Below are 12,299 nucleotides of genomic sequence, written 5' to 3'. Positions count from 1 at the left end.
ATTCACAGGGGAATTGTTTGCAACCACTTCACAAACAGAAAATCCACAAGAGGTTTAACACCATAGTTCCTCAAGAGTCATTCCCACGGTCATTGCCCTAACCAAGAATTTAAGACAAACTAAAAATCGAAGGACACGAAATGATTCAAAACGTTTTCGATGTCATTATTTCGTAATTTGTGTAAGGGAGGATTCGCATGGAAAACAAAACCATTCGTTCGTTTTAATACTACACTAATCAAATACATTTGCGTAGTTATCCCCCAGCAAGTGAAATACAATTTTATAATATATTCCGCTTTTTTGTTTGTATTCAGTGGCACTAGAACAACAGTGAAATGCATGAGATGAGACTTCTTTAGTTCAATTTCATTAGATTAATAAAACTAAAATGCAACCAAGCAAATTTTTGCATTTTAGTGCGGCCCAGCCACTAACGGGGAAGATCAGTCTTCGGAGTCTATGTTTCACACGTATGTTCCTTTACTTATTACGACGTATAAAATTAGTACACCATCAGTTCAAATGTTTTCTTCAATTTACACTTAAAATTTGTGTTCTTTAAAAACGGAGAGATTCGTTTTAAAGATTACTTCAATGCCCAGCCACTTTGCTTTTGTTTTTAATAATAGTTTACAATCAGGTTCAGATTTGCACATTAAGATTTAGAAGACGACCATTTTTTTAACCCAATCGGAGTACTCTGATACTTTGCTGTACACTCCAGGTATGTCGTACTGACCGCAACCTACACCCCAGCTGACAAGGCCGGCCAAAAACCAGCTACCTTGACTCTCGCAAACTAGTGGACCGCCACCATCGCCCTGTTTGCAAAGTTTTAGAAAGGGTTAAGTCAAAATTTTCTTATTGAATCTAGTGAATCAATTGTTGTATACCTTGCAAGCGTCTTTGCCTTCTTCACCTCCGGCGCAGAGGAAGCCGTGATCCAATTTAAATTCATATCCGAGTCGTGTCCGACGTAGTTTGTTTTCGCATTCGGAATTAGCGACCACAGTTAGGTCCACTTCCTGAATGACAGAGCGTTTACTGTAATTTTCAATTCTACTTAGATAATAGTCATTTGAAAATGAAATTACTTTGAGAATATTCTGGTATTTGCCTCCGGTTTCAAACGCGTCTTTACCCCAGCCGGAAACCCAACAGCGAGAACCAGTGAAATCTTGATATCGTTGTGGTATGCAAATCGGTGCAATATGTGGGCTAAAATTATAATAGCGATTAAAAGGCAAATCAAACCAAATATAATGTAGATGATGCAATACTTGTAACCAAAGTCGATAGCTCCTTCGAATTTGATAACGGCAATGTCGTTATAGAGATTACCCGGATAGTATTCCGGATGAATAATGACTGATATTACATCTTTTTCAATATGAGGATAGAATTCCGTCTCACGATTGACATCCCACTCGCCCAATCGGATTCGTAAATCACGCGGAGCGTTGCTACATGTTCAAAGAATAACATGTAAAATGATTGAAATAAGGCATATTGAACAATGTTACGATACCCTTTGATGCAATGAGCCACAGTGAGGATGTGAGAAGGGCCAACAAGGGCTCCTCCACAAACATAGACATTATCATATTGATCCTTCTTCAAAATGGCCACTTGCCTAAAGAATAGAAACATTTATATACGTGTAACAAACTGGAATGTTAAGTAACAATACCATGGATATTCGCCGAATTCAGCTTCACCATCAGCGTGAGGCAAACTCTTGATCCGGCCGTTCACACCTTGCGGATTTCGTTTTCCGCACGTACCCGGTGGTGCGCCATTCGAATATCTGTTCGTTTTTGGTGGACTGCGGCAACAGACCTGCGGGTAACTACAGCTTTGATATCCGCCAAGTTGACGGCCGTCAGTGTTCTAATTAATTGAAAATAAAGAGAACATTGGTTAACGTGTAAACTATAATTATTTCGCTAGATAACAAATTCCGTGTCAGGTGTCGCTCGTCAAACAGTCGTCCATGTCTAAGTTTTGTAGCAGCAGTTTTCTGTAAGTAAAAGCTGATGTTGTATTAGTAGTAAAGCATAACGAACATAAATTCAGTCAATTTTCGAATAAGATTACTGAAGGAGGTCTATACGTTTCTCGTCTTCGTACTTAGACATCAAAATGTGAAACTGTTGTGTTCATTTAATTGTTGACGTGAAGCGTTCAATTCAAACTGCACGGACACGGTCTTTTAAATGTCTAAGGAACGTTCAGTTACGTTAGCAAACTAAGGGAAAGTGATTGTTTTGCTTTAAAAAGTTAAAAAAACAATGTCATAGTCACGTAATGAGTAAAGTTTCCACCACCAACGCAACAGTCACACATAAATGTTGTCCAAACACGAATCACGAACAAAATATAGAGGCCGCCTTACCCCATTGATTTGAGACGTTTGTTTGCCTTCATTCTCGAGGAAATCTCTTCTCTGAGGTGATCTCTTCCTCTTTGAATTCTCAAACTTAACAGAAGACGTCTTTGGCGAGCCAGGAGAGGAGGAGCTTTCAATTTGATCCGATCGTGAATCGATAAAACGAACCCCACTATTACGAGTTCTGGGCCTTTCATTCGTTCTCGAAACACGCAAGCTGTTGTCCGGATTACCAACGGCAGCGGATTGCACGGTGATTGAATCATAGCCAGTTGTTTCCTGCGCCGTCCCATAACTTCCCTGCGCTGCTGCATAATGAGTTTGTGGAATAGGGCCTGTAGCCGACGCTTCTTTCACTTCAGAGCCATAATACGGAGATTGTCCGTAACTGGCCGAAGCTGTGGCATAATTAGGTACTGGACCGCTATAACCCTGAGTGGGGGTACCGTAAGATGGGGAACTGTAAGTCTCTTGGCCCGAATGTAGTTGAGGCTGATAGACGGACGCTTTCGGAGGATAATAAGGAGCTGGTGGAGGAACGTATGGTGGGGGAGGAATGTGATGTTGACGATGATAATGATGATGAACTTGAATCGGTTGTTCGTAAGCTACAGGCACTGGGTAAGGTGCTGCTACCGGCACAGGGACATCTACACGCACTGGAACTTCGACACGGACTGGGACGTGGACGGGCACTTCTACTCTTACTGGAACAGCGACAGGAACTTGAACGGGGACATGTTGGACAACGGGAACTCGAACGGGTACAGGTTGCGGTACAGCGTATGGTTGGGCAACGGGTACTGGCTGGGGCACGGCGTAAGGCACTCCGTATGGTTGCGGAACAGCGACAGGTGTTGCTACTGGAAAGGGAACAGCGTAGCCTTTACCAAATGCTTTTTTAAACCCCTTGCCGTAATCGTAGGTTCTAGGGGAGACTTCATTCGATGAAGCATCTGCTCTCTTAATTCGTTGGCGATTCTCAACGTTGCCCTCCTCTCCGTACGGCCCACCGTAGATCGACTTTTGCTGTCGAATCGAGCCGATTGATTTCGTAACATCTCTTAAGAGTTCTTCAGATTTTCCCTATTAAATTAGTTCAGTTATTGACGTTAATAGGACGCATTAACGAGTTCAAGCAAGATGGAAGAAGAAATTAAATGAATAAGTAATCAAGCGGAACCGACGAAGAGCGGGAATGCTAAATTCGGGACAGCAATGGAATTGCTCTCATCGAATCGCAATGCGAGAAAGGCGGTGCAATTTATGATAGGAAGTATGCAAAGAATTAAACGATAGTTAAATAAAAATAGATGATTAAACTTACGACTGCAGCATCAGAAGTGACGGGACTAGGTCCTTCGGGCCCTGGACTGCTAACGTCCTGCCTTCGTTGCGAGGGCTGCCGGCGGGGACGGATTGCATCACTTGACGAACCGGAAACATATTGCCTTTCTTCCGGCTGTTTGACAACGATATCGTAATCGAGAACAATGGTTGAATTCAGTTTGGATCGCGGATCTATTTCATAGTTTCGTGCATCGCGTCCAACGATATCGTAGGATGCGCACTGATCCACCGGAACGCAATAGCATTGCTCCCGCTGAGCGTAAGAGCTTCCTCCATTATTATAGGACTGCGATGAAATTTGATTGTAAGGCCGTGAAGGAGGTGGGCTGTAAACGGGAGTAGGGTTGGTATACTCTTGTCTTGGTGGAGGGTTGTAAACTGCGGGAGCAGGATTGCTATATTCTTGTCTGGGTGGAGGATTGTAAACTGCTGGGGCCGGATTGTTGTACTCTTGTCTGAGTGGAGGATTGTAAGCTGGAGGAGAAGGTTGATAAACTTGGGGAGGAGGTTGGTAAGGTGGGGGAGATGGTTGATACACCGTGGGTGGAGGATTGTAAGAGGGTAGAGATTGGTAGACCGCAGGAGCAGCTGGCGGAGGAGCGCTGTAAGGAGGTGATATGATTTGAGGAGATCCCACTACTTGATGCTGATGGACATGCTGTACAGGAGCTGGTGGAAGTCTTGCGGGTATGGGTTGCGATGTTATACCTCCTAAACTACCGAATGATCCATAACCACCCAGGCCATTACCGCCGTAAGGGCCAATCGGGAGCAAAGACGGACCTCCAAATCTGCTGGCAGGATGCCCTTTCGATTTGCTAGATGAGCTTTTGCTGTGTTTTAATGCCCGTTGCTGGCCAAAACCAAGTGGAACAGCTGGAATGGGCTCTCCAACCGCTACAATAGCTACAGGCTGGACGTATGAAATAGAGCTGGGATGGATACCAAAGTCGTACGATTTCGCATCCACTGAGATGCACTGCACAAAAGCAATTACTTTGTTACTAATAATCGAATGACAATGCAATATTTAAATATAGCCACCTCTTTTGCTAAGCCGAGTCTGCAGAGTTTCTCTTTCAAATGACTGCGAGCTTCATTATCCTTGGCTTCTTGCAAACTCTTCTGGACGTAGGCATCGTCGTAAACCACTTCATACGTGTCATTGACCGACGTGCGGATTTCGGCAGAGCTGTAACTGCTGTCATCTCTCACTTCTTGTATAGTAGCCACTGCATATTTCTCCACATGCTCTTTTCACACCAACGAATGCGATTCAAAGAAAATATAAAATTAATTCAGATTATCATTAGAATGATGTGTTCCATTTACCGGTGGTTGGAGTGTTATAAGAGTCTGCTTCCACTAATTTTGCTGTAGCTAGTCCAGTATATCGATAATTACGCTCTGGCTGGCTTGTGATTGCTACGGTGGCTTCCGTTGAAGAAATCGATGGGCTTGATGAGGACCATTTCCACTTTTCCTCAGACTTAACAGTCACTTGTAAGAGCAAATACGCGTAAAGAATTCTGAATCTCATTACGTTGGATGTCCGGAATCGAACGTAGGAACAGTGCGAATAAAATTAAGGTCAGTGAGTCAAGAGCAGCAGTTTTTTGAACAGAGTGGATGGAAACAAGCTCACGAAACGACTGAAGCTGCGTCTTGGTTGTTTGATGTCTATGAAGATTGGTTTAAGCTAGCAGAGGCGGAGAACGTTTGACGTGGGTTGAAAACCTTTCCTCTTTTGGATGGAGAAAGCTTAGATTTCGATTGCTTTCTTTGGTCCGTGCCACTTTCACATTGAAATTGACCTATTCCATTTCTTCTCCCAACTTCTTGTATACGTTTGGTACGGAACAATCTCGGTTCGCGTTGACTCATTAACAAATATTGAGACCAGTCTTTTGCTTGAAAGGGTAAATGAAATGGCAATGTTTTCTCCGCTTTCTTTTTCGAAACAATTCAACGCAAAAGAATCGAAAAAGGAGCGTTCAAAAACTTGTTTATCAAATGAATTCAAACTGTTCCCTTTCCATTGCTTATCGAAGGGTGTTTACCTGCAAATAAAGACCTGATTATGATCGATCACTGACACACCTAACCAAATGAGAACATTTTGCTGTTTCATACAGCATGTTATAGTCCGGACTCAAAAGAAACGCAAGTTCATAAACTTTTATTCGCCATTTTCGGGTGGGAATTACAACATTCTTGGAAGCGATAACGTTTAGAAAATGTATCAACTGGAACGCAATCAAAACGGAAATCCTATTATTTCACAAGACGCCCTTACTAGTGTGCTCGTGACAGTGAGAGACTTTCTTTCTTGCGAGCTTGCCAAAATGCGGTAGGAAGGAAAGAGAAAACCACTAAGAGATAACATGGTAAACTGTGCGACGAAAAAAGATGTCAAGTCAGCAAAAGCCAACCAGGTGATTTGTAAGCCATGCAGTCATTCTAGGACTGTCTGGCCAAATATGTGAAGACGTAGAGACGGCAATTCGCTCCTACAAGTATTCCAAAAGGATTCATAAACCCATATGTTTGCCTTTGGAAAGCAAATAAATCAGAAACGTTGGATTAAATTTCAGGGTTATTAATCTTGTTGAGGTGACAAGTGGATAGTTGGCTCGGATATGTGCTTGGCTGGCTTGATGCTGGGCAGGCCCCTAACCGTACGGCAGGCGATCATGGTTAAGCATCTAAAACGAGCTAGGTGAAAAGCAGATACAGAGACATAAATCACACAAGTACTAATTCAAGGGCATTTAATGTTTAAATCTTTGATGATACAATCACCTATTGTGTAATCACATCTCGTGGCTAGTGAAAGTGAAATGAGTGCATCTGCATTTAGTTTGTTTCATTAGAAAGTGAAGTGTGACGACAATGTCAATGACCAACCACGTCCCTAAATCCAAACAGGTAAACTTAAGGGTCGCTGAAGCCTATTGTAGATTTTCCAAACCTGTTTTCACCTTATCGAATTAGAAACTCGCGATTGTTGTTTTGCAAACCAAGCTCCTGCAACATATTGCAGGTCTGTTAAAAACTTGCCAAGAACAAGAAATTTTTGCTCCCCTTTTTCTTAGAATATTCATAGAAATGGGCATCCGTTACACACACACAGATATACCATTCGAAAATTTCAGTCCTTGTTAGTTGTCTACACTGATTTGGTTACATAAATATGTTTTTTTCTATAGGACACAAATTATAGTTCACCTATAGTTGATAACATCATGAATAATTAGACGCAACACTGAGTTTAGCATTGATTTGTTTTATTCATACAGTTTCCCTAGGGAAACAAAAAAAGGCTTCAAGCGCCAAATGATGAGATAAAAATGCAAATTTTATCAGTCCCAATGGTAATCCTTGTATGTAGAGGTTGGGTGATGAAAAAATAAAATATATAGGAATAAAGCCATCAAAAGCGGCCAAAAGCGGCCAAAAGCGGCCAAAAGCGGCCAAAAGCGGCCATCATGGATTTTTGATCACCTTTCCCCCAACTCAGTATGCTATCGAATTCCCTACCTAAACAAATTTGCATTTTTTCCGATTTTTCCAAACATTTCATAAGATAGGGGAGGAAGGGCTACATCTTCAGGCGATAAATCAGGGGGAGACATAAATGCAATAACCGACTGGAATAATCGACGGTATTTTCTATTTATGTGTAAAATTTAATTCAGTTTCTCTCTTCCTATCGTAACTTATTTTGGTATGACAAAGTGCGGCGGCATAATTACAAAAATTGTTGCTCGCAAAAAAATTCATTTGTAGTTTCAGCATTAATCGCACAGATCGTGTGGCCTAACGGATAAGGCGTCGGACTTCTAAGATAGAGTAATCCGAAAATTGCGGGTTCGAGTCCCGCCTCGAGTAAACTTTATTAAATTTGAATGTAAAAAAATAAAAAATAGCTATTGTATCCCCAGTGATGTGTGATAACTAGTCACAAGTTGAAAAAAATGTATGAATGCTTTCTTTATTTATATGTTTTGACATTGCTTAGAATCATAGTAGCATCAACTGATAAATTTCTAGCGTTAAATATCCCCGATAAAAAAGGTGTAATTCTGTTACCTGATAAGCCACCCGAAAAGTTTACGCCCCTTTAGCCCAAGCTAGTAGCCTAGCGGTGTAAGGTTGCAACTAGAATTTTCATAACATGTTTACAAAAATGTCGTCTGCTAGGTACTTCAGTGTTGATTCAGAACTGAAAAAATATCTCAGACTGCGATATGGGATATTTATTTTAAATCGTGTTTGATGCTCAGTAATATTCTTACCACAGTTAAAGTGAAGCAGTAGCGTTTGTGAGGAATATGTTTAAATTTCCATTTTATGAGGGAACTAAGATTCCAAAAGCACTCAACGTATTAAGGTGTTGGTCTTCATCAAGTCCTTACGCTGCCCCAAAGGCCCACCAAATTTACCAATCGCCGCAAGAACTGAATGCTCAAGAAAAGAATGTTGTTGATAAGCTGTTCAATGGCCTGCTGTCATCCAATAGAGCTTGTCTGGCACAGTCTATCACCTTGACAGAGTCAACACATCCTAGAAAATGCTTGCAGGCAAGACTATTGTTAAGAAAAGCCTTACAGCATTGCAAAAAATGCCAGGAAGAAAATAAGTCCTTTAATTTTCGAATTGGTACTCAGCCTTTTTCATGTTAAGGTGCTATATGTTTTAATATAACTTGAATTGTAGGACTGTCAGGACCACCAGGTGCTGGAAAATCAACCTTTCTAGAAACTTTGGGAAAGTATCTTACAAGCCAGGGTGAAAAAATTGCTGTTTTAGCAGTCGACCCATCGTCTACAACCAGTGGAGGTACATTGATAAATGTTTGTATTAGGTAGTTGAATAATAACCTTCATTTCTGTGAAAGGATCATTAATGGGTGACAAAACAAGAATGCAGGAACTTTCAAGGGATATGAACGCGTTCATCCGCCCATCACCATCCAGCGGGCATTTAGGTGGAGTTACTCGCTCTACAAACGAGGCTATAATAATGTGTGAAACTGCTGGTTATAGAACCGTATTCGTAGAAACTGTTGGTAAAAATTCCTATCTTCTCACTGCGTTGAGCCTTCTCGTATACCAACCTTCTTTAAAACTTAGGTGTTGGACAGTCCGAATATGAGGTGGCAGATATGGTTGACATGTTTGTTGTTCTAATTCCTCCTGCTGGAGGTGACGAACTACAAGTAATATTATTCATTTTTTTTTTTCACCGTATATGGAACAGTACTTAAAAATAATATCGTTCCCTCCTGATAAAGGGATTGAAACGCGGGATTATGGAACATAGCCATCTTGTAGTTGTTAACAAAGCTGATGGAGACTTGGTTCAAGCTGCTCTGAGAATGCAGTACGAATATACTTCGTCCCTCAAGTTCATGCGACCCATATCACCCAACTGGAAACCAAAAGTATAACTAACATGCTCGCACTATCGTTTGTTTATCCCTTGACATCGGCGTTGTCCTTAGGTCATGAAAGTTTCCTCGTTAACAAGCGAAGGTATACCTGAACTATGGGCTGTCATGCAAGAATTTCATCAAACGATGATAAAAACGGGGGAGCTTTTTGAAACGCGCCGCAAACAGCAGCGCGTTTGGATGTGGAATTATATCACTCAACACATTATGCAGGTATGTCATCATCATTCCCTTTACCCTTTCAATAATATTTTATCGTTCTCCTCTTTTAGGTCTTCCGTGAGGATCCAAGAGTCAAATCTCACATTCGGGAAATGGAAAAGAATGTCGAAGAGGGCCTTATGACTGCCGGCCAAGCTGCCGAAATTCTACTGCGTCGTTTTGTACCCGATACTGTACTGTCATGATTGTTGTTAAGTCCATTCCTAAAAATAGGTTCAAATTGCCAAATAGCATGATATGTCGGTCCAGTAGTCTTTGATTGATATTGGAAATAAAACTTTTCTTCTTGAGAAGTCTTGTAAATATCCTAAAGACACGGCAAGGTAATCAACGCGAGTATTACGAAGAACTTTAATTGAGAATATTTTGCAAGAAGAATGGCGTACAAATAACTTTTGAGACAATGAGCTAAATGTACGTGAAGCTGTTATAAGTGTACACTTGTACCTTCATGTTATGAGGGGCTAGGTTTACTTGTCGATACATCCAACTAAGAACTGTTGCCTTAGCAATTTCAGTTCTTTCCTTTTATAGTTGAGTTATCCGCCATGTTAGTTTCGCTAACGTGAAATTTCATGTGAAACCTAAACAAACCACAGAAAATAAATCGTGCCAACAGGCATCGTTCTGGATAAGCTTTTAGAGGAGTGACCATTGCTGAAGTGGGCGGAAGCATTACGAGGTTTCTGAGTCTGTTAACTACACCTTTATGCTTTGCTTTCTCATCCCGTTTTGTTTGTGTTTGGAATTGCGCTTTCCTTTCCTCGTTATTAATTACGTTTCCTCATTAACTTCCTTACAATCATACATTCGGCTTTCCCCTATTGCTTTACTAATCCTTCGCAATCGACTAATTATCCCTTCGCTAATTATCCTTTAGCAATCGCTACAAATGGTACTCAAATTCAAATTGATTACCGTTACCATCACTTAGACTAGTTGTTTTTTTTAAACGTACATTCAAATGAAGTAGATGTTATATTAGTTCTGGCATTTCTCCGTACATGAAAACAAAACAAACTTTTGTCGCCATTAACTCAGCGAACGGCCGAGAATTGGGCGTAGCACCTGGCGGCTTATTGCAGACAGTTTCAGGAAAGTGTGCGTGTGCTCCATAAACGACGTGACTCCCTGTTATTACATTCCACCGTCACTGCTTTACTTTCCCTTACTCTCTCTACCTTCTTATCGTTTTGTCTTTTTGCTAAAGCGCATCGGATGGTGAGCAGAGGCTCACCAACTGAATAGCCAAACATCGGCCAGGTGAAAGGAGTAAATGGAAACGCACGGCCTTCGTGTCGCTCCAGATTGGTCAAGTTTTTTAAGCTTCTCCTTTTTTCAGTTTCCGTTATTGTGCGTTTTGTTATATGCAGACACACCCTGACTTTGCGTTGTATAAAGGCAGAGGCTCAACATTGGTCATGTCATCAGTTCTTCTGCAACCGTCTTCATCCACACACTCCTAAAACAACCATGCAGGTACTACAACTTCAGAACATAGAATCATAGCAGTTCGACTTTAAAGTTTCTTATGTTCTCTACATATTTTAGTTCTTCGTTTTTGCCACTTTGGTTGCTGTTGCAGTTGCCGCTGATGTCTACCCTTCCACTCCAGCTCCAACTTACAGCAAGAGCTACGATTACGTAAGTTGCACTTTCTAGGCTTAGACATTTGATTCTAGATCTCTGCTTCACGCTAATGCTCGCTGCTCACTTTACATAGCCCCCGCAGCCATACAGCTTCGCATGGGAAGTCAATGATGCTCCTTCCTACAACAATTATGCCCACTCTGAGAATAGCGATGGGAAGTTGACTACTGGATCTTACCGTGTTGTTCTACCCGACGGCCGCACTCAAATTGTTAGCTACAAAGCTGATAGCAATGGATATGTTGCCGATGTCAAATACGAAGGTGTGGCCAAGTATCCGGAATACAAACCCGCCGCTTCTTACCCAGCTCCTGCTTACCAGGCCCCTGCCTACAAAGAGCCAACTTATTAATTCAGTGTATTCTTTGAAAACAAAACTATATTCTTAACCTCAGATCTTATTGCAATACAAAGACATGTTTGAAATTTAAAAGCTTGTTTTCTGGCGATTCACTTGAATGAAAAAAGATTCTGATCAGGTAATAATTAGATTTGCTGATAATAACGAAACTGTGTGTACACGAATGCTCTTTCCCTTTCGTTCACCGATTAAATTGCAGGCAGAGATTGTGCCCCATAAGAGAATTCGGTTTGAAAATCACATGCATTAAACTTTAGAGTTGCCAATGCAATCTAAATTCCGCCATTTAGACACCTGAAGCCCCATGTACCGGCCCTTCCCGTTAGCATTAACGATAGTATCAGATTTTTGCACAATACATTCGGGACATATATTCGATTGGCAATGACTTTCTTTTTCTATTGTCTATTGTACACGATTCTCGATATTTAAAGTCACACGTGTAATGTTACTGCGCAAAATCAGCCAAAAAGAAAGTTAGTGAAGGCAGCAAATTCCGTTTGCTCAAAACAGTTAGCACATTCCATAATTCGACCGCTAAGTTTAATAGTAACTTCAAGGTAAGGAAATTGTCTAGTTCAGATTTAACTGTTATTAATCTGATGCCTCTCACTCAAAATAAGATTCAGAAAAAGCTAGAAGATACGACGAGATAAATAACCCTCTTGTAACAGTGGGGTGGGCCTTTGCTTGAGGCGTGGGTGTAATGTTAAGCTTTTCTTTCGTGATTTTTTCTCTTTTTATTTGCGAAACGTGACCAGTTGTGAACGCAACCGAGGTTAGTCCGGCTAATACAGCACCTAAACAATCATTGTTCTTGGAAAGGTCATAACGCTACGATGGGAATCTTATTTTGCGGCTACTCGTTA

The 12,299-nt window shown here is 41.2% G+C and overlaps 3 protein-coding genes across 3 annotated transcripts; 2 read left to right on the top strand and 1 right to left on the bottom strand.

Annotated features, from left to right (window-relative positions):
• Positions 1-293: 293 nt before the first annotated feature.
• Positions 294-5,415, bottom strand: LOC130703733 (uncharacterized). Its single transcript, XM_057525176.2, has 10 exons — positions 5,075-5,415; positions 4,787-4,995; positions 3,720-4,721; positions 2,399-3,478; positions 1,694-1,893; positions 1,532-1,636; positions 1,284-1,466; positions 1,098-1,221; positions 897-1,028; positions 294-824 (listed from the first exon to the last, which is right to left on the bottom strand). The coding sequence occupies exons 1-10, from the start codon at positions 5,280-5,282 to the stop codon at positions 666-668; spliced, it is 3,402 nt and encodes a 1,133-aa protein (XP_057381159.1). The 5' UTR covers positions 5,283-5,415; the 3' UTR covers positions 294-665.
• Positions 5,416-7,964: 2,549 nt separating this feature from the next.
• Positions 7,965-9,712, top strand: LOC130703750 (methylmalonic aciduria type A protein, mitochondrial-like). The gene is made up of 7 exons (XM_057525202.2): positions 7,965-8,404; positions 8,462-8,584; positions 8,643-8,813; positions 8,878-8,963; positions 9,039-9,188; positions 9,249-9,410; positions 9,470-9,712. The coding sequence occupies exons 1-7, from the start codon at positions 8,077-8,079 to the stop codon at positions 9,602-9,604; spliced, it is 1,155 nt and encodes a 384-aa protein (XP_057381185.1). The 5' UTR covers positions 7,965-8,076; the 3' UTR covers positions 9,605-9,712.
• A 968-nt stretch (positions 9,713-10,680) lies between these two features.
• Positions 10,681-11,482, top strand: LOC130703765 (larval cuticle protein 65Ag1-like). The gene is made up of 4 exons (XM_057525221.2): positions 10,681-10,735; positions 10,825-10,898; positions 10,971-11,063; positions 11,143-11,482. Exons 1-4 carry the CDS (start codon positions 10,696-10,698, stop codon positions 11,419-11,421), a joined length of 486 nt encoding a protein of 161 aa, XP_057381204.1. The 5' UTR covers positions 10,681-10,695; the 3' UTR covers positions 11,422-11,482.
• The last annotated feature ends 817 nt before the right edge of the window (positions 11,483-12,299 follow it).

The sequence above is a fragment of the Daphnia carinata genome, chromosome 8 (genome assembly GCF_022539665.2).
Source record: "Daphnia carinata strain CSIRO-1 chromosome 8, CSIRO_AGI_Dcar_HiC_V3, whole genome shotgun sequence".
NCBI lineage: Eukaryota > Metazoa > Arthropoda > Branchiopoda > Diplostraca > Daphniidae > Daphnia > Daphnia carinata.
The sequence above is the reverse complement of the archived record's forward strand: the minus strand, read 5'-3'. Positions and strand labels throughout refer to the sequence as shown.

Coding starts and splice junctions, on each gene's coding strand:
- LOC130703765 (XM_057525221.2), top strand. CDS start 10,696: ATGGAAACGCACGGCCTTCGTGTCGCTCCAGATTGGTCAA. Junction 10,736..10,824: donor TGTCGCTCCAGATTGGTCAA/GTTTTTTAAGCT, acceptor GTATAAAGGCAG/AGGCTCAACATTGGTCATGT. Junction 10,899..10,970: donor CTCCTAAAACAACCATGCAG/GTACTACAACTT, acceptor TACATATTTTAG/TTCTTCGTTTTTGCCACTTT.
- LOC130703733 (XM_057525176.2), bottom strand. CDS start 5,282: ATGAGATTCAGAATTCTTTACGCGTATTTGCTCTTACAAGTGACTGTT. Junction 1,637..1,693: donor GAATTCGGCGAATATCCATG/GTATTGTTACTT, acceptor TCTATTCTTTAG/GCAAGTGGCCATTTTGAAGA. Junction 1,029..1,097: donor AATACCAGAATATTCTCAAA/GTAATTTCATTT, acceptor TCTGTCATTCAG/GAAGTGGACCTAACTGTGGT.
- LOC130703750 (XM_057525202.2), top strand. CDS start 8,077: ATGTTTAAATTTCCATTTTATGAGGGAACTAAGATTCCAAAAGCACTC. Junction 8,964..9,038: donor CTGGAGGTGACGAACTACAA/GTAATATTATTC, acceptor CTCCTGATAAAG/GGATTGAAACGCGGGATTAT. Junction 9,189..9,248: donor CACCCAACTGGAAACCAAAA/GTATAACTAACA, acceptor CGTTGTCCTTAG/GTCATGAAAGTTTCCTCGTT.